Consider the following 26,732-nt stretch of genomic DNA (forward strand, 5'->3'; position numbering starts at 1 on the left):
TTCATGTGCAAAGAGGGTGTCCTTGGAAAGATTGGCTCCTCATCTTATCAGAAATGCACTACAACCATCCGGATGCTTGCATACAGAGTGTCCGGTGATCTCATTGATGAGTACGTCTGTATGAGCGAGTCTACATGCCTAGACTCCATGTACACGTTATGCAAGACTGTGATTGTTGTGTTTGACCCTGAGTACTTGAGAAAGCCGACTGCTCAAGATACAACCCGCTTGTTGGCGATGAATGCTAGCAGGGGCTTCCCAGGGATGCTTGGCAGCGTAGACTGCATGCACTGGGAGTGGAAGAATTGCCCTTCTGCTTGGCAAGGGCAGTATAAGGGCCATGTCAGGGCTTGCGCTGTCATACTTGAGGCCATGGCCTCACAAGATCTTTGGATCTGACACTCTTTCTTCGGCATGGCCGGATCGCACAATCAACGTGCTTCAACGCTCGCCAGTTTTTGCAAGGCTTGCCGAAGGCAACAGTCCGCTGGTGAATGTTACTATCAACAGTCACAACTACGACAAAGGATACTACCTTGGTGACGGTATCTATCCTCAGTGAACCACTATTGTGAAGACAATTCCCAACCCTGTCGGAGAGAAGAGGAAAAGATTTTCCCAAGAGCAAGAGAGTGCCAGGAAGGTCGTCGAGCGTGCCTTTGGTGTTCTACATCTCGATGGGGTATCGTTCAGTATTCTGCTAGGACTTGAAGCATCAAGAAGTTGTAGGAGGTGATGACTGCTTGCGTGACCATGCACAATATGATCATAGAGGATGAGCACCCGGAACATATCCACGATCATGGGTTTCAGTTTCACAGTGAGAATGTTGTGCCTGAGCATGGAGGAGCGGCAAGGTTTGCATAGTTCACCCAATTTCATCATGAAATGCGTGATTGGAGAACTCACATGCAACTGCAAAATGATTTGGTTGAGCATATGCGGGCTCATGTTGGCAACCAATAGATGTATCTTTTTTCAAATGTATTTAAGACATTTTAGTTTTATTCGGCTTGTAAAACTATGCTAAATTTATTTGGTTGTGAAACTATGTTTTATTTGATTGTGGAAACTATGTTATTTTTTTCTTGTGAAACTATATATGTAAAATGGACTGTGCTAACCACCAGTCGACTGGTGGTTAGCAACAAATCCGCACGACCTTCGACCGATCCTTCTGCTCGTCCCGCTGCGTCGTTCCTCCTGCTTCCACTGATTTTTTTCCTTCTCTCAAAAACCATAGTAAATTGCTAGTAGTTTTTTCTGGTTTTTCGTTGCATAATATGAAAAGAAAATAAAAGTGCTTGAAAGAGGATTCAAACCCAGGTCTATGTAATACATATCGAGCCTAATAACCAACTAAGCCACCTTTTGTTGTTGTCTATTATAGAATGACAATGTTATTTGAACCTTTCTTATTTCTGCCATATCAAAAGAAAAAAATAATGTTTGGCTTGGTAACTTTGGCAATGACCAGCGTGATAACTATGATCTGAGTAACATGATAACTATACCATGATAAGGCTGGTAACTACAGTACGAGAAGGTTAAAAGCATGGGAAAGTATGGTAATTTAACATAGAAATTACCGGTGAAATGTTTCAAAAACTTTTTTCCCTTGGATGAAAGACACCATGGTATTTAAACGTAAAATATTAGTTTCAAGTCTGCGATGATACATCATCATGTTATTTACACAGAAATTATCGGGTGTGTGTTTTTCAACAAAAAAGTTCCAGGTCAAAAGTTATAGTGGCGTTTGTATGGGAGTTATCAATTTTGTATGTTTCTATTACAATTTTATTTACACAGAAATTAGAGGGGCATCACCCCCGCCCCCCCTTCCCCCCGCCATAGTCGCCATATTACCAGGATCAGGTACATAAGTTGTCAAGTCTGTGATGTGTGAGTTATCATGTTATTTGCATAAGAGTTATCGTGGTATGGTCCAACAACTCCTTCCACCCCTACCCCCACCGACAAAGTTACCAGGACTGGGTACATAATTTATCATGTCTACGATGTGTGATTTATCATGTTATTTGCATGGAAGTTACCGTGGTATGTTTCAACGACTCCCCCCCACCCCTGCCCCCACCGACAAAGTTACCAGGACTGGGTACATAATTTATCATGTCTACGATGTATGAGTTATCATGTTATTTGCATGAAAGTTATCAGGACAGTGATGCGTAAACTATCATCATATTTACACAGAAGTTATCGAGAGTATATTTCATGAAAACCCCTCCCTCCGGCGGAGGAAAAAGTTATCATGTTTGCGATGCGTAAATTATTGGGGGTATATTTCAGCACCCCTTCTCGCCAAAGTTACCAGGACTGGGGTGCATAAGTTATCGGGTCTCTGATGTCTGAGTTACCATGTTGTTCACATTAGAGTAACTGGGGATATTTCATCAACACCACTTCCCTCAAAGTTACCAGGATCGAGGTACATAAGTTTATCAGGTATGTGATGTGTGAGTTAGCATGATATTCACACAAAAATGACCCGGGATATTTCATCAACGCCTCCCTCCCGATCGCCAAAGTAATCAGTACCGAGTACATAAGTTATCAGGTATGTGATGTGTGAGTTACCATGCTATACACACATAAAAATTATCAACGGTATATTTCATCAACCTCCCCCACCAAAATTACCATCGTATCATCAACTCGAGACGAGTTGGTAAACTAATCTACTTAAGTGCGGAAAAGATCGGATATTGCATTCACTTTTGTGCAAACATAGAAAAGGAGACAGGTTAAAAAGCCTATTTGCTTTCATTTTTACAAAAAAGAAACGTAGGTGAGGTGGTTGGCTAGTGGGTTACCTTGTAAAAGTTACAAGGATCGAATCCTGTTGGCACACTATTTTTTGACGAGAATGATTAACGCGAGTTAATTACTCACCACCTGAAAATCGGGAATCAGAGAGATTAACGCGAGTCAATTACGCACCTGAGAATCGGGAGTCAGAGAGATTAAGGCGAGTTAGTTACGCACCACACAGGTCGTGCAGATTTGTTGCAGATTATGGTTCGGCGACGCAGGAGGAAAGGAAAATCGGAGGGACCGACGGTGGAGGGAACTCGTACGAGCGGTGCATAAAAAAATGGTTCAACGACGCGGGAGGAAAAGAAAATTGCTCGATGGAACGCGACGCGGGAGAAAAAGAAAATCGCTCGATCGAACAGAATCGTCCGTGCCTGATGCTAACCACCAGTCAACTGGTGGTTAGATTTCTTGAAATATGATTTAGAAACATGTATGCCTCTCCCACTATAGTTAGTAACATGACGCACTAGTGAAAAAAAAATCAAAAGATATAATGCCTTTTCCCAATGCGGTAGTAAAGAAGGATAAAATGTTCAGTTGCATCAAATGGGCAGGAAGTGATGTTAGCTCAGTTGGTTATCCTCGTTGTGATGCTAGTAGGCGGGCAGAGTTTGAATCCCCACTCAAGCAAGCACTATATTTTTTCGCGCGGCGGAACACGTGGGATGCGTACGTATCTGTTGTAAACGTCCAGACGACTGGTCGTTAGATTTCTCGATGTACAATATGTGCATACTTAGTTGAAAAACGCCGGCCATGCCGACAAATATAGGTCGGCGCGTGGCACACTGACGACCCAAATCAAAAAAGAGCAAACGTCGAACGGACGACCGACCCAAACAAATAAAAAACCAGACAAAATCATAGCTCATTTAGATCGACGCGTTGGAGTTGCTTAATAAACACCGTGGGTAGAATGTTTGACGAGATGCTCTCACGAGTCACGAGTAACTCGCGTGCTCACCGCGCCCACGCGTCCTTCGTCAGACCCGCCTCCCGTGTTCAAATTCGAACCGCTTCCCCGGCAGCTACACAACGGTCACCGTGCTCCTCGCTCCCCTAAAGGGTCCACGACACCCAACTGACCCAAAACCTCGCCTCATCCCGATCTGCTCCCTGCCTTCGACCCCGCCCCGTCCCGTGCACCGCGTCAGCCTCTCCCCCCAATGGCGAGCGCCGCCTCCTCCTCATCCTCCTCCTCGCAGCCAGTGCGTGTCGTGCTGCGGGTGCGCCCGCTCCTCCCCTCGGAGGCCAGCTCGGCAGCGGTGCCCCCCTGCGTCTCCCTCATCGGCGACCACCCCGGCGGCGAGGTCACCGTCCAGCTCAAGGATCAGCACACCAGGTACCCACCTCGAGTCGTTCTTGTGCTAATCGAGCAGTCACCGGCAATTTCCTAAAATTCGCAGCCCCCTTCCCTCCTGGTGCAGCCGTCAGGGAAGCGAAACATGATTTGAGATTTGATTAACTCTTAGTGTAGCTGTGCCGACGGCTAATTCTGCCTCTTTTGCTCGCCTGTTTCGTGATCCTTCCGCTGGTAATCCGATTTGTGCCTGGATCATGCAGCCGGAGCGAGTGCTACAAGGTGGACGCGTACTTCGGCAAGGAGGACAGGGTTTCCGAGGTATTCGACCAGGAGGTCAGCGCCTTGATCCCGGGCATCTTCGAGGGCATCAACGCGACCGTGTTTGCCTATGGGGCAACGGGCAGCGGCAAGACCTACAGCATGCAGGTGCCGTTTCCATTGTCCCGGCCTTGCCCATAACCTGTTTGTCGAAATGTCGCAACGCCACACTGCGAGCCTGTTTTCTGAAACAAACCTTGTTGCTACGCAGGGGAGCGAAGATCTGCCAGGGCTCATCCCCTTGTCGGTCGCGACAATCCTGGCGCGCTGTACCGGCACGTGGTGCTTTGTCGAGATCTCGTACTACGAGGTGTACATGGAACGGTGCTATGACTTGCTTGAGCCCAAGGCAAAGGAGATCATGGCACTGGATGACAAATTTGGTAACCTACAGCTCAAGGGCTTGGCTTGGGTAATATGCTGGCGCTTGGTCATCATCCTTGAGTCTACGTGTTTCCTGGAATGTACCTTAGGCAGTGCGCTTACTGTTGTCTTTTCATTGTTTAAGGTCCCCGTGCGATCCATGGAGGAGTTTCAGGAAGTCTACTCGATAGGTGTGCAGAGGCGGAAAGCCGCCCACACAGGCCTGAACGATGTTTCAAGTAGAAGCCACGCTGTGCTTTCTATCAGGGTCAGTAATGATACTGTCAAAGGGAAGCTTAACCTCATCGACCTTGCTGGTACGACCCCCCTGCAATAAGGTGGATATAACGTATAAAGCTTTGGACATCCAGTTTAAGACATGCTGTGTTGGTTTCATTTCAGGAAATGAGGACAACAGAAGGGCTTGCAATGAAGGGATCCGCCTTCAAGAAAGCTCTAAGATCAATTCATCGCTGTTTGCATTGTCTAATGTCATTTCAGCTCTCAAGAAGAATGAGTCACGGGTACCTTACAGAGAGAGTAGATTGACCCGGATACTGCAAGATTCGCTAGGAGGCAATAGCCGTGCTGTGATGATAGCTTGCCTGGTGAGTTACCAGTCAAGATGTCTCACCCCACAGAGTATAGATCCATGCTGATTGCTTTTCATTTGTCACAGAATCCTGTGGTATACCAGGAGGCAGCCCACACATTAAGCATGGCTGCTCGTTCAGGCCATATGGTGACCAACATGGCTTCAGCAAGCAAGGAACACACTCCAAAAGTAAAGGTGGACATGGAAGCAAAATTGCAATTGTGGCTGGAATCAAAGGCGAAAACTAAGAGCACCCAAAGAATGAATGGACTTTTCTCCCCAACTGGATGGAGGACTCCTTCTTCGATGAGCCATATGAAACAACCGCTATCTGCCCGGGTTTCTGGTAGAGCTAAAGCAATGGACCAAGACGGTGCTAAAATAAAAAAGTCAGTGTCTCCAATTTGGCTCTGCAAGTCTGACATAGACCACCTGAAATTACGAGCTCTGAGCCATTTTATCTTCTGTCGCACAGGGTGCTTTTCGATTCAGCAGTCCATACAACAGCTGAAAACACACCAAGACGAGATGAAGTAAAGACAACTAAGAAAGGTATGTTGTTTGAAATATGCAGACGAGTTATATATTTGTATTGGATATAGATTCTGACCGTACAAAGGTCAGTAAGCCAAGAAAGAAAAAGGAAAACTCTAATGAACACACAAGAGCCTTCTGTGACATTGTATTAGAAAGATAATGGTCCAGAGCAAAAACATTTACAAACCGAAAGTTGCACCAGCAATGGACTTATGCAGAAATGAAACTGTTTAAATTACAAAATATTGCTATTCAATTAAAAGTAAGCGCACACAATTTACTTGCGGTTTGCTTGTTGTATAACTTTGGAAATTGATCTATGTTTCCATGTTAGAGTCTGAGCCGTATGACATGTTTAATGCAGAGGTACCCCCTTCGTTAACTCCTTGGAAAGAGGACAAATCTGAATCTCCTCTCAGGAAAGCACTGTCTCCCATTCCTTCAAACATGATGACTCCTTGTAATGTCAATTGCCCTCCTTCATTGGAGCCCAAAACTCCAATAGGAGTTGAGAAGAATCCGGATGGTACACCTCTTGATAAGTTTAATGCACTGGGATCTAACCTAAAGGTCTGCATGATTTTTTCCTATTTCGTATATCAGCAACCTGTTTTAGTTCAGGGCCAATCTCTAAAGATCTCTTATGTTACGCAGGAATCTCTTATCCAACAATATCTCGAGTTCTTAAATGTTGCAAACAAGTAAGTTTAAACTCTCAATTTTTTTGTAGTTCATTTATGTAGTTGGCTCCTGTTAAACGCACAAGGCATCTTTTATCCTTTCTAATTATTTGCTCGGCCTATCCATGGGTGCAGGGAAGAGCTACAGCAACTAAAAGTATGGTCCTTACATTTCATAATATTCTAATGAATGGTATAGCGGCATGTCCTTTTCCTACTAATGTTTCCCATTTCTTCTTCAGGGAATTGGTGAAAAGAGAGCAGAGTACATTCTCGAGCTCCGGGAGGATTCGCCCAGACCATTCCAATCTGTAAGATTTCTGTACCATGAAATCCTTAATACTGAATGTGAAGGTCACCTGTATTTGTCAGCTTTTTAACATAATGTGATTTGGCAGCTTTCGGACTTGGGGAATATAGGTCTATCAACAAAACAAGTAACTCTTCTGCTGACTTTCTTTTTTGACATATTCTTGTTATCTTTCTTGTACAATGTATGTGCACAAACAACGCTCTTAAACACTTGTCTATACTGCATCAAACAGATCCAAGACATCATACAGAAAACAGCCACAGGAATCTTCAAATGATCACTGGAATGGACTATTGCCTGAAAATCACAGAATGGACTGCCGTAATCTACCACCATCCGTGACCCAGTGGATGGTGTTGTAACTGTACTGTGAACTGTCAGCCTGTTGTTGACATAGTTGTAGTTGTCCTGTTAACAGTCGGCCTGCTGCTGATGCTATTCCTAGGGCAGTGGGTCTTGTTGCAATTTTTCTCTTGTAATTTGTATTCATGATGGGATGGCCTAGCTTGTGCTTTTGCACAAGCAGCTGAATGGTTGGTCTTGTTGATGTGATGCAAATTTTCTCTGGAATATGATATATTGAATGGCTTGCATATTTTCACAAGCTTCCATGCACGAGCAACTGAAAATGAGTTCTGCTTTGGCAAACCGTGTGCGCGTGAACTATTTTCGATGTCAAGATGATTTTCATGTTTCACGAAGATTTCAGGCATTAGTTTTTATTTTATTGGCTAAGTGAGCATTAGTTTGCCTGGTTTGCATTTTTGTAGGAACCCACGACATGATTGTGTACTTGTTTTCACTCATATCTTTGGAAATCTTCTGACCATTACATACAAAAAACTTTTAGCATCAGTTGAAGCAAAGCCAATGTAATTTGTAAAGACATATCCCTAGTTTTGATGCATTTGTAAAAATGTATTCCCTGTGGCTTGTAATATCTAAACATGTTTAGGAAATCTTCTAAATATTACATACAAAAACTTTTAGCGTCAGTTGAAGCAAAGCCAATGTTGCCGAAAATAATAGAAACACAAAAAAGAAAAAAAAAGGCGCCCACCGTGGGGCTCGAACCCACGACCACAAGGTTAAGAGCCTTGCGCTCTACCAACTGAGCTAGACGGGCTGCTTGTACAAGTTACAATTTTCTGTTATACATTACTTAGATAATACGTCAGCGATTTATCCAAGTATTCTTTTGGACACCAAGATAACGTAATTTGATGTCCTTGAAGATGAAAATGGTTAAGTTGAATATATTGTTGGCATCTCGAAAGGAGTACGCACATTATATGCAACCGGAAGCAGCCTTGCCGTGTTTGCAAGGAATTTCGTAGACTAGGCAGAGAGCTTGAGACATGGGCAAAACATCTATCCTTTGCTGCAGCCAGTTGCTGCCTCACAAATCTATTGTTCAAGTACATTCCTCGAAGGGAAAAACAATTCACATCAGTACTTATTTTTTAAACTCAGCAAAAGATTTTTCATTTTCATTGAGGAAGAAGGTTTAGAGTTTGTGATCAAAGGCCGAATTACAAAACATCATTCTCGCAACATTGAATTTCTCAAATGCTTTGTTCCAGCGAGACGCCACAAATTACACTCTTCTTTGATCCCTGCGACAATAAATCAACCCTTGAGTTCCGTTCCTTCCATATTTCACAAGAAATGAGTAGCATGAGGGAGATGAATGGCCTTCTGGACTGCGTCTTCCTACGCTGAGTTCATGTGACCCCACTCCAGAAGGTTCACGTCATGAAGACCATGAAGACCAAGCCAAACCTAGATCAAATCCCAAACTCTAGCTGTGTATCTGCATTGGAAGAGGTGGTGTGTCGCCGATTTTTGGACATGTTTACAGAGGCGGCAAAAGTTGCAATTAAGCTATACTCGTCGCTGCAGCTGGTCCGCCATCCAAATCATGTTGTTGATAATAAGCCAAGCAAAAAACATGCATTTTGGAGGGGCCCAATTCTTCCAGACCGTCTGCACAAGTTCCGTGTCAACCAAGCCCCCGAACTGGACCTCGTAGGCTGATGCAGCAGAGTAGTGGCCATCATTTGTTAGGTTTCAAGAGATGGTATCCACCCTATCTAGGTTGAGGTGGATGAGGGAGAGCTTTTCCCATAGATTGACGAACTCAATTAGATGACGAAGGGAGATGCCCGTGTTGATGTTAATTGACGAACTCAATTTGTGAATCGCCTTTTGGACTGAGCAGTTCTTTCTTTTAGACAGCAAGAAGATGCGAGGAGCAATATCTTTGGGCCTTAGCCCCTCAAGACAGACTGACTCCCAGAAAGAAGCACCAAGGCCATCACAATCTCCACTTTGCTAGCGGCCGCAAAGATATCAAGGCCAGCACTATCACAGAGGTTCCCTAGCCCCACCCAATGCTTAAATGGATCCTTCCATTCAAACCACAACCATCGAATACAGAGGGCATCAACAAACTTTTGCAGATTTAAGATATCAAGGCCTCCCTGGAGCTTGGATTTGCAAACTTGATCCCAGTTAATCTTGCATTTGCCTCCAATTACCTTATCACACCCCGCCCATAAGTAGGCCTGCATTGGAGCATCAATCTTGTTCAACACTTAGACCAGAAGATTTAGCGCCGTTGGAAGTAAATGGCAATGGCAGTAAGGACGAATTTATCCAACAAACCCTTCAGGCCATGTTCGGTTAATCCCCTGACCACAGGGATTGAAGGGGATTGGAGGTTTGAGGGAGATTTTGACTTGCAAGGGATTTAATCCCTTTCAAACCCCTCCAATCCATGCCTAACTGAACAAGGCCTCAAGGGGAATGGACATGTTTTCCCATCCAAGGGTCAAGCTGGGTAGCAATCTTATCCTCAAGTGGTTGGAAGTGGGTATGTTTTAGCCTCTTGACCGACAAAGGTGGACCAAGGTATTTCATCGAAAAAGAAGAGCGCTTTTTCCCGATAAAGAGTATATATTAATATCGCGAAGATACCAATTACACCCAGTCTCTGCAACAACACAATGCCCCAATGACATGATGAGGCACACAACCAAAAGAAGAAGATGAAACTAAAAAAAGAAAGTCCCGCTACAGTGTTCCTGACCTTGCAGCAGCAGCACAACCACCACCAAGACAACACCTGATGTCCAGGTTCTCCAAAAGCGACGCCTCCAAGGAGGAAACAGTGCACCAACATCGTCGTCGCCAGATCGTAGATCTTGAATTTTCACCCCGGAGATAATCCTCGCTCTCAAAACAATGCCTTCAACAAGATCATTGCCAGGCACAACCAATTAAGGCCAGACCTTGGATTTTTCACCCTGATAGGCAAGACTTTGAACTTCACCTGTTTTGTCGCCCCCACTTACATAGCGCTGCTACGAATCCCGAAACTCCAAGCAAGTTCCTCAACGTCGTAGGCTCCAATCAACATTGCTAATCCTTCAATCTCGACTTCCATGACATTCTCTGCCTCTGACTTCACCATGGAGCTAAATATCTCCTGATGGCAACAGATAGCAGAGATTCGCGTCGTTCACTCCTTAACGGAGAACTAATGGGCACGAATGAATCCCACCCGATCCAGCAATCTCCAGGCATAACACGCCCATGGGAGTTCACCGGCGGAGCCTTCCGTAACCTGCCACTTCGGCTAGATCAGGAAGGATAGGCATCAGGAAAAATCTTTGTCTTAGCACAAGAGGAACCCTAGGACCGCCACCTTTATTAAAGCACACTAGCAGGTGATGTTTGCTTGAACTACGTCGGTATTTCCCCAAAGAGGAAGGGATGATGCATCACAGCAACGGTAGGTATTTCCCTCAGTGATGAGACCAATTAGGTTATCAAACCAGTAGGAGAACCACGCAAAACCACGTAAACAACTCCTGCACACAAAGAACAAATAATTGCAACCCGACGTAAGAGAGGGGTTGTCAATCCCTCATGGTTAAAACGATAGGTAAAATTGTAGTAGATTGGATAAATAGATCTCGCGGGAACGCGAGATAAAATAAATTACTAAAAATTGCAGCAAGGTATTTTGTATTTTTGGATTAATAGATCTGAAAATAAAAGAGAATAAAAATAGATCTCAAAGGCAAATATAATAAAGAAGAGACCCGGGGCCATAGAATTCACTAGTGGCTTCTCTCGAGAAAAATAGCATACGGTGGGTAAACAAATTACTATTGGGCAATTGATAGAACTTCAAATAATCATGACGATATCCATGCAATGATCATTATATAGGCATCACGTCCAAGATTAGTAGACCGACTCCTGCCTGCATCTACTACTATTACTCCACACATCGACCGCTATCCAGCATGCATCTAGTGTATTAAGTTCATGGAAAAAACGAAGTAATGCAATAAGAATAATGACATGATGTAGACAAGATCTATTTATGTAGAAATAGACCCCATCTTGTTATCCTTAATAGCAATGATACATACGTGTCGGTTCCCCTTCTATCACTGGGATCAAGCACCGTAAGATCGAACCCATCACAAAGCACCTCTTCCCTTGGCAAGAAAAATTGATCTAGTTGGCCTAACTAAACCAAAGATTTGAAGAAGAAATACGAGGCTATAAGTAATCATGCATATAAGAGATAAAAAGACTCAAATAACTTTCATGGATAAAAACATAGATATGATCATAAACTCAAAGTTCATCGGATCCCAACAAACACACCGCAAAAAGAGTTACATCAAATAGATCTCCAAGAGACCAATGTATTGAGAATCAAGAGAGAGAGAGAGATAGATAGATAGATAGATAGATAGATAGATAGAGAGAGAGAGAGGAAGCCATCTCGCTACTAACTACGAACCCGTAGGTCTACAATGAACTACTCACGCATCATCAGAGAGGCACCAATGAGGATGATGAACCCCTCCGTGATGGTGTTTAGATTGGATCTGGTGGTTCTGGAACTTGCGGCAGCTAGAATTGATTTTCGTCGACTCCCCTAGGGTTTCTGGAATATTGGGGTATTGATAGAGCAAAGAGGCGGTGCAGGAGGCCACCGAGGTGGGCACAACCCACCAGGGCGCGCCTGGGCCTCCAGGCGCGCCCAGGTGTCTTGTGATTGATATCTACTACACAACCTTCTTCTTGTAGACGTTGTTGGGCCTCCAAGTGCAGAGGTTTGTAGGACAGTAGCAAATTTCCCTCAAGTGGATGACCTAAGGTTTATCAATTCGTGGGAGGCATAGGATGAAGATGGTCTCTCTCAAACAACCCTGCAACCAAATAACAAAGAGTCTCTTGTGTCCCCAACACACCCAATACAATGGTAAATTGTATAGGTGCACTAGTTCAGCGAAGAGATGGTGATACAAGTGTAATATGGATGGCAGATATAGGTTTTTGTAACCTGAAATTATAAAAACAGCAAGGTAACAAGTGGTAAAAGTGAGCGAAAACGGTATTGCAATGCTTCGAAACAAGGCCTAGGGTTCATACTTTCACTAGTGCAAGTTCTCTCAACAATGATTACATAAATAGATCATATAACGATCCCTCAACATGCAACAACGAGTCACTCCAAAGTCACTAATAGTGAAAAAAAAACAAAGAGATTATTGTAGGGTACGAAACCACCTCAAAGTTATTCTTTCTGATCAATCCATTGGGCTATTCCTATAAGTGTCACAAATAGCCCTAGAGTTCATAGTAAAATAACACCTTAAGACACACATCAACCAAAACCCTAATGTCACCTAGATACTGTAATGTCATCAAAAGTATCCGCGGGTATGATTATACGATATGCATCACACAGTCTCAGATTCATCTATTCAAACGAACACAAAGAACTTCAAAGGCCCCCCGCCCACACAAACACACACACACACTAAGACTCCATCACACACACACACACAGACTCCATCTCTCTCTCTCTCTCTCTCACACACACACACACACACACCCACACCCACCCACACCCACACCCACAAATACACACACACACACACACACACTAAGACTCCATCTCACACACACATGCTCTAGGCGGAGCATTTGTTCCTACCACCCTTCATCCAACCTTACCCGAATGATAAACAATCACCTTAATTTACTTGTATAACATGGACAAATTCCACTTTACTTTAGTAGTTAGCAAACTTATCATTTGTACCCTTATAAAAAACCGAGTTGGTGATGATGGTGTGCCTGCCATCTTGTAATATAAATCGTTTGATCTATATCTGATGGATAGAAAGCAAACTATGATAATTTACAAAAGATACCCGCACCTCTCTCCACATCCTTATCTCCCACAACCTCATTGCGGAGCAACTAAAAAAGGTAGTCTCTAGAACAATCTAGCATGGTGGCCGTTGCCGCCTGCTGGCGCCGTCCATCCCCATGCCTCCGCCCATTCCGACCACCAGTCACCACCACGCTCCACTCCTCCTCACCTTATCTCTCATCTTTCATTTTTTTGATGACATTCTCGAGATACTAGTTTTCCAATAAAATTCTCGAGATATCATTAGTTTTTACACATGGGATTACTCCTGTATGGGTCAATCACAATAGGTGTTTTGTACAAAATGCATATTGATGTTCCGTGTAATGCACGAGCATCTTGCTTGTAATTATATAATGCAAATCACGAGCAGGAAGTGACATTTTTTTACACAACCACGTTAACATGGCCACGTAAATCACTAGCTAAAGTAAATACCATTATACTTATATCCTGATGCAAAAGGTTGAGTACATGTCCGTAGAGTAGAGTCGCACACACGCACTATGTCTCTCAGAATCTCATACACACACACACACCAGTTACGTGACACCCACTTAAGCAGACACGTATGTTACAATTTGTGCACCCGCGGGTACACATGATGTTGCGCATTTATTTAAGCCAGACGATGAACCCAAACAGTAGCTGCATTCATTACCCTCCCGCCGCCTCTTCTCTGGTCGCTGAGGGAGTCCTGGATTAAGGGGTCCTCGGACAGCCGGACTATATACATTGGTTGGACTGTTGGACTATGAAGATGCAAGATAGAAGACTTCGTCCCGTGTCTGGGTGGGACTCTCCTTTGCGTGGAAGGCAAGCTTGGCGATCCGGATATGTAGATTCCCTTCTCTGTAACCGACCTGATGTAACCCTAGCCCCCTCGGGTGTCTATATAAACCGGAGGGTTTAGTCCGTAGGACAAGAACAATCATAATCATAGGCTAGCTTCTAGGGTTAGCCTCTATGATCTCGTGGTAGATCAACTCATGTAATACTCATATCATCAAGATCAATCAAGCCGGGAGTAGGGTATTACCTCCATAGAGAGGGCCCGAACCTGGGTAAACATCGTGTCCCCCACCTCCTATTACCATTAGCCTTAGACGCACAGTTCGGGACCCCCTACCCGAGATCCGTCGGTTTTGACACCGACATTGGTGCTTTCATTGAGAGTTCCACTGCGTGGTCATCATAAGGCTTGATGGCTCCTTCAATCATCTACAACAACTCGGTCCAGGGTGAGATCTTTTTCCCCGGGCAGATCTTCGTATTCGGTGGCTTCGCACTGCGGGCCAACTCGCTTGACCATCTGGAGCAGATCGACAGCTACGCCCCTGGCCATCAGGTCAGATTTGGAAGTTTGAACTACACCACCAACATTCGCGGAGACTTGGTCTTCGACGGATTCGAACCCATGACAGCCGCACCTTGTAGCTACGATGAACATGACTTAAATCTGTCATCGAACCATGCGCAGGAGACAACACCTGTAACTGTCCTGGCCCTAGATCCAGTGCAGATCATGCCATCCGAGGACGGGAGGATGGACCCCACCACGGAAGCCGCAGACTCAACGACGCCAGAGCCGAACACAGATCTGACCTCCAACGAGGCCTGTGTCATTGGAACCTCGGACTCGTCTCCAGCCATAGGCTCCAAACCGCGTGTATTCTCGTCCATCGAATCCAACTGGGCGCCGATCTTGGAGTTCAGCTCCGCGGACATCTTCCAACACTCGCCCTTGGGCAATGTATTAAACTCATTAAAACCTCTCTCCTTGTCAGGAGATTCAGGACCGAACTATGTCCGGCTTGAGTGGGGAGCAGACAACGAAGAATTTCGTTACCCACCCACCACCCACTTGATAGCCACTATCGACGATTTGACCGACATGCTTGATCTCGACTCCGAAGACATCGACGGTATGGACGATGATGCCAGAGAAGAACATGAACTACCACCCATAGGGCGCTGGGCAGCCACCCTCTCATATGACATATACATGGTGGACACACCCAAAGAAAACAATGGCGAAGATAAAAAGGATCCAGTTGAGGACAAACCTCCTGAGAAGCCGCCAAAGCGCCGACATCAGCAGCGCTACTCTAAACCTCGCCATGGTAAAAATAGCAATACCGACACAAGAGAAACCAACACCCCGGACGACGTCGAAGACAATGAAGACCTCGCAGACCAAGCAATGGATCAGGACGAACAAGGAGACGACAAAAACAGTCCAGGGCTGCTGCCCGAGCACAACGATACCGAAGACACCAGTTATCAACCTGTCTCCGAAGAGGAGATCAGTCTGGGTGACGATGCATTTATCGTCCTGGAAAAACAATTGGAACAAGAGCGCCTCCACCAGAGACTTATCGCTACCGCGAGGAGCTTGAAGAAGCAGAAGCAACGGCTTAAAGCCGCGCAGGATACGCTCAATGGTAGATGGAACAAAGTGCTGGACACTGAGGAAAAATACGCCGGTCATCGCCAAACAAAGAGCTATCCCAAACGTAAACTGCTGCCCGAATTTGACGATGAGGCTATCATGCCCATACCGCCGAAAAACAATACGGCCGACCAGCCAGATCGACCAACTCGTGGCCGAGATAGAGCGGCTAACAACGCCGCACACAAACCCGCACTCCCTCCCCATAAAGGAAGGGAGGTCGCAACCAAGTACCAGAAACACGATTTACATGAGCACCTGGACAAAAGAGCTGGCATAACCAGGTCCTTCTACAGATCTAGGGAGCGTGCTCCTACACAGGATCATGGCCATCAAACCGACTATGCCGGTCACTTACCAGTTCGGAACCAACACCGAACACTACAACCGTCGGACCCACGCCACGACATAGCCAAATACAGGGGCGCTGCGCACCCCCTGTGCTTCACCGATGAGGTGCTGGATCATGAATTTCCAGAAGGGTTTAAACCCGTAAACATCGAGGCATACGATGGAACAATAGACCCTGCGGTCTGGATAGAAGACTTTATTCTTCACATCCACATGGCTCGCGGAGATGATCTCCACGCCATCAAATACCTACCCCTCAAGTTGAAAGGACCAGCTCGGCACTAGCTGAAAAGCCTCCCTGAAAACTCCATTGGAAGCTGGGAAGAACTCAAGGATGTTTTCAGGGCCAATTTTCAAGGGACCTATGTCCGACCTCCGGATGCAGATGATCTAAGTCACATAACCCAACAACCTGGAGAGTCAGCCCGTAAGCTTTGGAACAGATTTCTCACCAAGAAGAACCAAATCGTCGACTGTCCGAACGCCGAAGCCTTAGCAGATTTCAAACAGAGTGTTCGGGACGAATGGCTGGCCAGACACCTCGGCCAGGAAAAGCCAAGGACAATGGCAGCCCTAACTATTCTCATGACCTGCTTTTGCGCGGATGAGGACAGCTGGTTGGCCCGTAGCAGCACCAGCGATCCCGGCACATCCGAAATCAGGGATGGCAATGGAAAACCACAGCGCAATTAAAACAAACATCGAAACAAATAGACCAGATTTCCTTTGCCGCTTGTAAGGCCTTCTCAAGGTCAGCCATTTTTGCTTGGTTCTCTCTCTCTCGGGAAGCTCATATCGGCCAGCGGCATCCTTTAGCTCAAGAGCCATGTTGGCTATTCTCTCCTCACTCTGGCGATGAGCAGCCTGTTCGGCTTTTAATTAACCATCTGCCTTCTTGGTAGCTGTGTTGCTTATCCTGGCTTGCTCCTTGGCCTAGGCAAGCTCAGCCCGAAGGGTCTCCACGGCGGCCGCACCATCTGTAGTTAAGCATGTTATAAATTTCAGCATCATGCCCCTATTTATACTTACTAACTGCCCCAGTGACATACCATGCGCCTCGTCAAGCCACTTGTTAACAAGTGTGATGTCATCATCCACCACATCAAGCTTCCGTTTCAGTTCGGCATACTCAGCAGCCCGAGCAGTTGTCGAGGCTGCAGCCGCCTGTGTACGAAAACTGGCAAAATCATTCCCTAAGCTTGTTTATCTTTTTTGATCCTCTGATTGCCCTGTTAGGATGGCAACCAGAGTCTTAGGGGCTACTATCTATACACGGTGCACCTTGTGTTTACGGTACAATTTAAAAAAGTTACATACCTCGAAGCCTCTTAGCAGGCTCATGAAAGCTTCATTCAGTTCGCTTTTTGCGGACGAAATCCTCTTAATCACCGTACCCATTAAGGTACGATTTTCTCTGAGATAGGCACTTGCCACAGAAGGCCCGTTAACATATCCGGCTGTATATCGGATAGTCCGAGGCTTTTGTTTTCGGTCTCTCTAGGAGCTGAACACCCCGAACCTCGGGCGGCCGAAGAACCGCCTTCTGGCCTTATCCTCCTTTGCGGATTGGGAGAGATCCTCTAGGATGACACCTCGGGGTCCTCTGCCTTATGGGGCGGGGAAGTATGAGGAGGCGTTTTGCTCTCCACCATCTTCGGAAGAAGATCCCCCGAGGACAAAGATTGTTGAGGAAGGCTGTAGGCCGAACTGCAAAACATGCGTTTCAAAAATTACTCTCACAAAAAGGAAAAGAACGGGGTATGCTTACAAAACACCCTAAAAGAACATGCGGTGCCCCCATGTTTGGTTTTGGTAATTGATGACAATCTCTATGGACTAATGGTTGCCTTGAGTTATATTTGAAGGTTTTGTCCATAGGCTTTTCTTGGAGTACATGTGTTGGTTTCAAGGAGAGTTTGTGTCGACCAAGGTGCTATTCAAGGAATTACCTAAAAGATTGGTCTTGTGAGAGGTTGATCAAGACTAAGTCAAAGAGTGAATCAAGTTGATCAACATACAAAGCGTAGAAGATGTACCGAGAGGGATCAAGTGATCCCATGGTATGGTAAGCATTGTCAATTATGCTTTGTGTACTAACCCATGGTCTTCGTGAGAGTTCTTTGTGGGTTTAGGATGCGGTGTGCAAGTTCAAGTGATGCATCACGAAGAGATCAAGTGCTTTAAGCTTGCCGTCCATTGTGGTGTCACTGGACTTGTGAAGATGAGCCAAAGAGTGGCTCACCCATAGTGGACTATGGGGGAGCAATCATCTAGTCTTCATCGAGCTAACACAATCAAGAAAGGTGGTCCAACTTGAGGGAGTCAAGATTGTCATCATCTAACTCAAGTGGACCATGTGCAAAAGGTTTTCCCTTGATAGGTTTTCTATTTTACCGGTCTCATGGTAGTAGTTGGGAGACCGGGTTATAGGATCGTTTGCCGTACTATCAAGGGGGGCTCTCAAGTTGGTAGCTTGATCGTATCATTAGTAGAGAGCTCAAACCATTGCATCCTTGCATCTTGTTTCTTGGTTCTTCTTTGGTTCTATTTGTGAGTCTTAGAGCTTTTGGTCATCTTGATTACAAGCTTGAGTGCATCGAAAACGGAGTTCGCATGCGTCTTCTATGATGTTTTCGGTGCTGGAGGTTTTACCAGTCTTATCCGAGGAAGGGTTCTCACCATTTTCTTATGGGACTTTTTCTAATTTGCTTCTTATTGATATTTATTTCAAGATATCGTTAGCCCTTGTCGCTAGCTTTCCAACAAACTTGGTTTCATTGAATTCGGAGTCCGTTTGCAAAAGTTGTGGCAGTTTTGGTATTCTGAAAAGGCTGCAGCGGTACTACCGCGAATTGGAGCGGATGTAATTTTTTACTACCGCTCCAGAGTGGTACTACCGTGGCTCCTAGAGCGGTAGTACCGCTCCGGACCAAAAACTCGTCCCAAGTCCTACGGTGGTAGGCCCGGATGTATTTTTTTAGTACCGCTCGCAAGCAGTAGTACCGCTACCCTTAGCAGTAGTACCGCTACCCCTAGCGGTAGTACCGTGAGGTCAAGCGGTACTACCGCTCCGATGGTTCTTCTAGCCTTTTTGCCTCCTCGCTGTTGTGTTTCTAAGGGGTACTACCGCCCTAGCGGTAGTACCGCTCCTTGGAGCGGTAGTACCGCTCTGTGCGGGCTGTGAGCATAACGGCTGGATTTGGGAGCTCCTATAAAAGGGGGTCTTCTTCCCCATTCAACCTTATCCTTTGAGCTCGTGTTCTTCCCCCATTGTTGACCTTCTCTGAGCTTGCTATCTCTCAGTCCCTCCATGGATTCTTGCTAGTTTTTGAGGGAAAAGAGAGAGGAGGTCTAGATCCATGTTTCCACCAATCACTTTCTCCTCTATGTGAGGGGAACCCCTTGGATCTAGATCTTGGAGTTCTTGGTGTTCTCCTTCTTGTTCTTCCTCTCATTTTCCTCCCTAGCATTAGTTGCTTCGGTGGGATTTGGGAGAGAAGGATTTGGGCACTCCGTGTGCCCTTTCCATTGCATTTGGTGCATCGGTTTGAGTTCTCCACGGTGATACGTGGAAGTTTCAAGTTGAGAAGCTTATTACTCTTGGGTGCTTGGTGCCCTTGAGCTTGTTCCTCTTGGGTGCTTTGGCGCCCTAGATGGTTGGTGGTGCTTGGAGCTCAACCATTGTGGTGTAAAGCTCCGGGCAAGCGTCGGGGTCTCCAATTAGGTTGTGGAGATCGCCCCGAGCAATTTGACAGGTACCGGTAACCGCCCCCAAGGGTTGCCAAAGTGTACGAGTTTGGTGGCAGCCCCCAAGGGTCGCCATTTGTATGGGTTAGGTGACCGCCCTCAAGGGTCCCTTAGTGGAATCACGACATCTTGCATTGTGCGAGGGCGTGAGGAGATTACGATGGCCCTAGTGGCTTCTTGGGGAGCATTGTGCCTCCACACCGCTCGAAACGTAGATTAGCATCCGCAAGGGTGTGAACTTCGGGATACATCGTCGTCTCCACGTGCCTCGGTTATCTCTTACCCGCGCCCTTTACTTATGCACTTTACTTTGTGATAGCCATGTTGTTCTTTGTCATATATCTTGCTATCACATAGTTAGTTATCTTGCTTAGCATAAGTTGTTGGTGCACATAGGTGAGCCTAGTTTTTTTAGGTTTTGTGCTCGACAAATTAACCGCTACGTCTATTCCGCATTTGTTCAAGCCTAAACCGTAATTATTTTAAAGCACCTATTCACCCCCCTCTAGGCGACATCCACGATCTTTCAATTGGTATCAGAGCCTCGTCTCTCTTTATTAGGCTTTACCGCCTAGAGAGTAAAGATGTCGACTAGGGGATTAGGATTCTCTGACACTCTTAGTTTGGATGACACAAATTTTGATGTTTGGGTAATTCGCATGCTTAATATTTTTAGGGTCATGGACCCAAATTTAGAGCAAATTGTAGATATGGGCTTTTCTCCTCCAAAGGATCCCCAAAGATTATCTTTAGAGGATGAGAAAAACTCTTATCTCAATGCTCAAGCTTCTAATGTTCTTTTCGATGCTTTGAGCAATGTAGTTATATTTCAACTCATGCCGTTCCGGGATGCTCATGAGTTGTGGACGAAGCTTCAAGATAAATATGGTGTGTCCAAGATTTGTTGGGATGATTGTTTTCCCTCCACCTCCGGCCGTATAGTCTTCTCAACTTCTTCTACTTCACCTACATGTGGTTTTCCACAAGGTAATGATATGGTGAGTAGTGTTGGTCATTGCAATGATGATAGTATGCTTATTGTGGATGATCCTTCATCACTATATTATTGCAATGCTCCTTCTTTGGACTTTAACACTTCGAGCACTCCAAATGTTTCACATGCTTGTGTTGATAGTCCTTGCATATCATGTAGAAATTGCTCGACTAAATCTCATGATGATATGCTTGCTATGTCTTCTTTCCATGATAAAAATGCATCTATTTCCTCGAATTGTTGTGCTAACAATGTAGAGGAAACCGAACACTCCATGGAACAAGATGTGGTGTTTAATGGTGCCTCAAGGGATCCTACATCATCATCTATAGCTTTTTGCCTTATGGCTAAGGCGTCAAAGGTATCTCCTACTTTGTACCCCAATATGTCTCTTGATGATGATGTTGATGCTAATGATGATGAGGATAATGATGAAGAGAATGATAATGTTGCCTCCTTAAAAACTAAGGGGGAAATGATTTTTAAAGCTCTTCATAAAAATAAAATTGCTCGTTCCAACTTCATGGAAATAATGTCCATTGCCATTGATGGCAAGAAATACATTGAGGAGTTGGAATCTCATCTAGAGGAGCATGAGGTCACCATTGAGAAAATGGAAGCTCATGAGCGTGATTACGCAAATGAGATCGCGGAGCTATCTCAAGCTCTTGAACATGAACAAACCACCTCCGAATCTCTTGAGGAGACTTTTGCTCTAGAATTATCTAGAGTGAGGGAATCTCATGATAGAGCTCTTGAGGTGGCCAATGATTTCAAAACTAAAAATGCTAAGCTTGAAGTTTCTCATGCTAGACTCCTTGAGGATTTTGAGCACCTCGAAAATGGCTCAAGGGTCATCAAGGGTGAGCTCATCAAACTCACCGAGTCTCATGCCCAACTTGAAGCTTCTTATTTAAAAGAGTTTGCCAAGTTGTCCTCTCCTATTGTTGTAAATGATGATGCTTGTGCTACTAACTCTATTACTTGTGAAGCATCCATTTTGAAGGAGAATGTTGAGCTACGGGCTCAACTTGACGTGCTATCTAGCAATTATGGGAAATTGGAAGAAAGTCATGAAAAGCTCTCAAGCTCTCATGATGATCTTCTAGTATCCCATAGTGTGCTAAAGATAGCTCATGAGGCCATGATTGCTAAGGTAACATCTAGTGAGCCTCATGTGGATACTAGCACTACTTCTAGTCAAATAGTATATTGCCATGTGCTAGTCCTTGTAATTCATCTACTCACAATGTTGGTACATCTTGTGATGAATTGCTTTCCTTGCCTTGTTGCTCTAACGATGAAGCTTATACTTCCTCTAGTACTTGTGTTGAGACTAACCATGTAGAGGAAATCAAAGAGCTCAAGGCCCAAGTCACTTCTTTGAAGAAAGACTTGGAAAAGAGTCATGAAGGGAAATCCACACTCAACAATATCTTGAGTGTGCAAAAATCCCCCAATGACAAAGGTGGACTTGGATTTAACTCCAATAAGAAGAAGAAGTCCAAGATGAACAAAAGGAAGGGCCAAGAACAAGTCAAGAATTCGGCCAAGATTGTTTGCTTCAAGTGCAAAGTAGAAGGGCATCATGTTAGATCTTGCCCATTGAAGAAGAAGGCCATTAGTGTATAGCAACAAGGGAAGAGGGCACAAGTTCAATCTCATTCTCAACCTCAAGTTGAAGAAAGGCCTCTTCCCAAGAAGAATCAAGTTAATGCTTCTCTTGTTGAGAAATCAAGTGAGAAGACAGTGACGAGTAGACATTGCTACTTATGTCGTGAGAAAGGCCACGTCGCTTCTTCATGCACTAGTGGTAACTTATCCAACCCAATTACTATTGATGATATCTGTTCTCTTGGGAAGGATAAGGTTGTCAATGTGTTTGCCAAGTTTGTTGGTACTCAAGTGGTGTCAAGAAAAGAACCATTTGGGTTGCCAAGGCTATTGTGACTAACCTCTTAGGACCCAACTTGGTTGGGGACCAACAAGCTCAAACTTGATCAATAGGTGTTGTTGGAGGGCATTGGAGACTTGGCTACTTTATGAAGAATTAAGGGGACTTGATCATTCTTTTTGTCTCAAGCTAAGTCAATTGGATTATCAAGTTTCTATCTTATATCCAATGTGCCTCCTTGCGGTAACTTGTACTTAAATTGTTTACTTTGGAAGTTACTTTACCCCATGCATGTTTTGGTTTTGTTCCTTGAATGTGTTTGTATATGTTGTGCTTCCAACTTGCTTATCTTGAGCAATCAAGTATGTGTGTGTTGGTTTGCACATCATGTACGTGTGTGTCGTGCGTTGAGCCTTTTTGCTTCTTGTGTGTATCCTAGTTGGCTCGTGTGAGAGATTAATGGAACATCCCATTTTGGGGGAGTGATGTGCTTTGTGCACCTCACAATCCTATAAATGTGTGTACATGAGGAATACCATCTAGTATTGATATTACAAGATTATCTAGTCGCTAGGTGGTATATCTCTCATGAGAAATTCAAATTCTAAATAGTCCATTAATTATCTCTCATTGGATCCTCTTATTACCTCTTGTTAACTTTTCTTTGGTATCACATTATGGGGGAGTAATATGCTAAGTGCATATTACAAGCCTAGAAAATGTGTACATTTGAGATATTGTCACCTACAATTGATATTATAGATTATCTTGTTCCTAGGTGACATGTTAGCTCTACAAGTGGCAATTTGCTTGTGTTTGCTATGAAGATGATGTTGGATATCCTTGTTATCTACCACCGGGAATTATTTCCAAATACTTCTTGTCTTTTGACAATTGGTAGTCACTTATGTGTGGTAGAATTTATTGATCATCTTTACATTGGCTTTTGTTTTTATTTGCCTTTTCTCTTGCCAAGGTTTGTGTCAACTCCCATTGTCTTCCATACCACTTGTGGATCTTGTTATTTCTTGTTCTTGTCTAGTGTTTTCTAGATATAGTGAAAGTGGTGATCCCACCTTGTGCATTTTGTATTCAAAAGCAAATTCTCTATAGTGCACAACTCGTGGGGGAGCTATCCTATTTTCTTTAGAACACTCTTCTTGTGATCCTTATCAGGTGTGTGTTGGTGGAAGGCAAGCCATTTCTTTTTGGTACTTTGTGCCATCATGAAACTTTGTTGAGAGCTTGGTTTGTTTGGAACCATCCTCTCTTTGGGAGTGTGACATCTTTTGTTTAGTGTGTATCAATGGATATCTCATTCCTTGATGTATATTTAATGATATCTTCCAAGTGATGATTTCTCCATTTGGTATCCTTTTCACTTGGCATTTCTTTATCTTTTGGTTTCGGTTTTTGAAAGTCTTGAGCATGCATGTTTACTTCATGTATTTTATTTGGCATGCTTTCTTTCTTTGACTCAATATATAGGGGAATCTCCACTAAGTCTCAAATCGGATGAGATGTGTATGAAATTCATTTTCATATCTAGTTGCACATATTTATGTGGAGATTGTCCTATGTATTGATGTTTCTAACCCTTTGGTCCCAATGAGTTTGGGTACCATTTTGTTTGTGTTGTTGTTCTAGGAGCAATTGGAGATGCATTGGATGCTCGGCTCACTCACAAGGAAGGTGGTGTCACCATGTGCTTATTGGAGTCAAGCTAGGATGATCAATGATCCTATATCTACCTTTAATTGGTATCTACTACATACTTTCAATGCTATCTCGGTAACAAGTATCAACTCATGCATACACCTCTTATATTCAACCTTGTGTAGGTTGCATCATGGCATGAATTTCTTGATTAGTTCTTGTGATACTTGTTTCCCATCTCAAAGCATCTCAACAATGATCTCTTGCTGCTAGTTGTGATGTCTTTGATGGTTGTGTGGTAGGAATTCACTTATACAATAAGTCCATTTCTAGCCTTGGGCTATGCTTCCAAGCAAATATCTTATTGGTATACGTATGACTTCCTTTTGGATATCTTGTTCCTTCATGTTGTAACTATCTCGGGTGTACATCCTTCTTTGTAGATATATATCATCATGATTTCATCTACCTAGAACCGTGTACACTTGAGAGAAATTACATCTCTAGATAATATCCTTTCTTTCACGTCTACATTGTCTTTCTTATGTTATTTCTTTGGTGGCTCTGTGAAAGCTTTTGTCTTGAGTGCGTGTCCTCTATCGTTGCATCTTGATGCACTCTTGTGTGGTGAAGTTTATTTCCTCATGCTTGTCTTGACGAGGCCTTTGCCATCTTAATTGGTATCCCTCGTCTTGATGAGGCTTTCCTTTTCTATCTTCACCACGGGTTGTCACAAGCATATGTTCTTTATATGCTTATTAGTAAGCTTGTGAACCCATTTGCTTAGTTGTGTGTGAGAATGAAAGGCTTTGCACCGTGTATCTCATTCATTCGAGACTATGTTGATGCTTATGCTCATCCGTATATTAGTCCTCTCATGTGTTTTGCCATGACTCACACACATCATTTTGGCTGACCCTATTCTTAAGTTGCCTCTTTTACATGTTGCTCAACCATGTGTTTGTTGCAAGTGCTAGGCTTAGTTTCCTTTATGATCACTTGCACTTGTTGTAAGTTTCTATTGATTTTGGGGGAGATATGATCCTATTTTGTGCACTTTGTATCAAAATACAAAAATTCTTATGTGTGCACAAATCATGGGGAGCTTCTCCAGTTTGTTTAGAACACTCCTTTGCGCATATTATAATATCATTTATTCATGTGGCTCATAGGATCTTTGGTCTAGTTCTTTCAATTGGTATGTTTTGACTGCTTGATTGCTTGTGTCTCTCTTTGTTTATGTCCTTGTGGCATATCATTCGTTAGCAATCTTTGTGCCTCAGTATAGTTTGTGTTCCTCCAAGTATTTACCGTTGGATTTGTGTATTGCATTCCACTCTCTTTTTGAGAAATACACAATTTATGGAGGACCACAATTTATATTGGTCTTCTTAGCTTTTCGCCCATTTTGGCAATCGATGCCAATGGGGGAGAAGTTTAAGAGAGTTTTGTGGAGAAGTTTAGAGAGTTATCTCCTCTTGCTTTGGTTTTGTTCCTTAGCATTTGCATCTCTTTCGCATGCACTATTGGTTGTTGCATTGCATGGTGATGCATAATTCCTTATATAAACTCTCTTGAAAGTGATTGTCATCAATTACCAAAATGGGGGAGATTGAAACAACATGCGGTGCCCCCATGTTTGGTTTTGGTAATTGATGACAATCTCTATGGACTAATGGTTGCCTTGAGTTATATTTGAAGGTTTTGTCCATAGGCTTTTCTTAGAGTACATGTGTTGGTTTCAAGGAGAGTTTGTGTTGACCAAGGTGCTATTCAAGGAATTACCTAAAAGATTGGTCTTGTGAGAGGTTGATCAAGACTAAGTCAAAGAGTGAATCAAGTTGATCAACACACAAAGCATAGAAGATGTACCGAGAGGGATCAAGTGATCCCATGGTACGGTAAGCATTGTCAATTATGCTTTGTGTACTAACCCATGGTCTTCGTGAGAGTTCTTTGTGGGGTTAGGATGCGGTGTGCAAGTTCAAGTGATGCATCATGAAGAGATCAAGTGCTTTAAGCTTGCCGTCCATTTGGTGTCAATGGACTTGTGAAGATGAGCCGAAGAGTGGCTCACCCATAGTGGACTATGGGGGAGCAATCATCTAGTCTTCATCGAGCCAATGCAATCAAGAAAGGTGGTCCAACTTGAGGGAGTCAAGATCGTCATCATCTAGCTCAAGTGGACCATGAGCAAAAGGTTTTCCCTTGATAGGTTTTCTATTTTACCGGTCTCATGGTGGTAGTTGGGAGACCGGGTTATAGGATCGTTTGCCGAACTATCAAGGGGGGCTCTCAAGTTGGTAGCTTGATCGTATCGTTTGTAGAGAGCTCAAACCATTGCATCCTTGCATCTTGTTTCTTGGTTCTTGTTTGGTTCTCTTTGTGAGACTTAGAGCTTTTGGTCATCTTGATTACAAGCTTGAGTTTATCGAAAA

General features: G+C 44.1%; 1 protein-coding gene and 1 non-coding gene across 2 annotated transcripts; one reads left to right on the top strand and one right to left on the bottom strand.

Annotated features, from left to right (window-relative positions):
• Nucleotides 1-3,874: 3,874 nt before the first annotated feature.
• On the top strand, nt 3,875-7,559 carry LOC123135942 (kinesin-like protein KIN-10C). The gene is made up of 13 exons (XM_044555214.1): nt 3,875-4,183; nt 4,405-4,570; nt 4,674-4,874; nt 4,971-5,142; nt 5,228-5,433; nt 5,505-5,809; nt 5,896-5,972; nt 6,322-6,527; nt 6,612-6,658; nt 6,773-6,794; nt 6,880-6,948; nt 7,036-7,074; nt 7,183-7,559. The coding sequence occupies exons 1-13, from the start codon at nt 4,008-4,010 to the stop codon at nt 7,225-7,227; spliced, it is 1,731 nt and encodes a 576-aa protein (XP_044411149.1). The 5' UTR covers nt 3,875-4,007; the 3' UTR covers nt 7,228-7,559.
• Nucleotides 7,560-8,003: 444 nt separating this feature from the next.
• TRNAK-CUU (transfer RNA lysine (anticodon CUU)) lies at nt 8,004-8,076 on the bottom strand. Its single transcript has one exon. It is a non-coding gene; the product is annotated as a tRNA-Lys (tRNA).
• Between the last annotated feature and the right edge of the window lie 18,656 nt (nt 8,077-26,732).

The sequence above is a fragment of the Triticum aestivum genome, chromosome 1B (assembly GCF_018294505.1).
Source record: "Triticum aestivum cultivar Chinese Spring chromosome 1B, IWGSC CS RefSeq v2.1, whole genome shotgun sequence".
NCBI lineage: Eukaryota > Viridiplantae > Streptophyta > Magnoliopsida > Poales > Poaceae > Triticum > Triticum aestivum.

Excerpts from the sequence above, each read along its gene's own strand:
- LOC123135942 (XM_044555214.1), top strand. The coding sequence starts at position 4,008 with ATGGCGAGCGCCGCCTCCTCCTCATCCTCCTCCTCGCAGCCAGTGCGT. Across the intron at positions 5,434-5,504 it reads CTGTGATGATAGCTTGCCTG|AATCCTGTGGTATACCAGGA; the intron begins GTGAGTTACCAG and ends CATTTGTCACAG. Across the intron at positions 6,659-6,772 it reads TTCTTAAATGTTGCAAACAA|GGAAGAGCTACAGCAACTAA; the intron begins GTAAGTTTAAAC and ends CCATGGGTGCAG.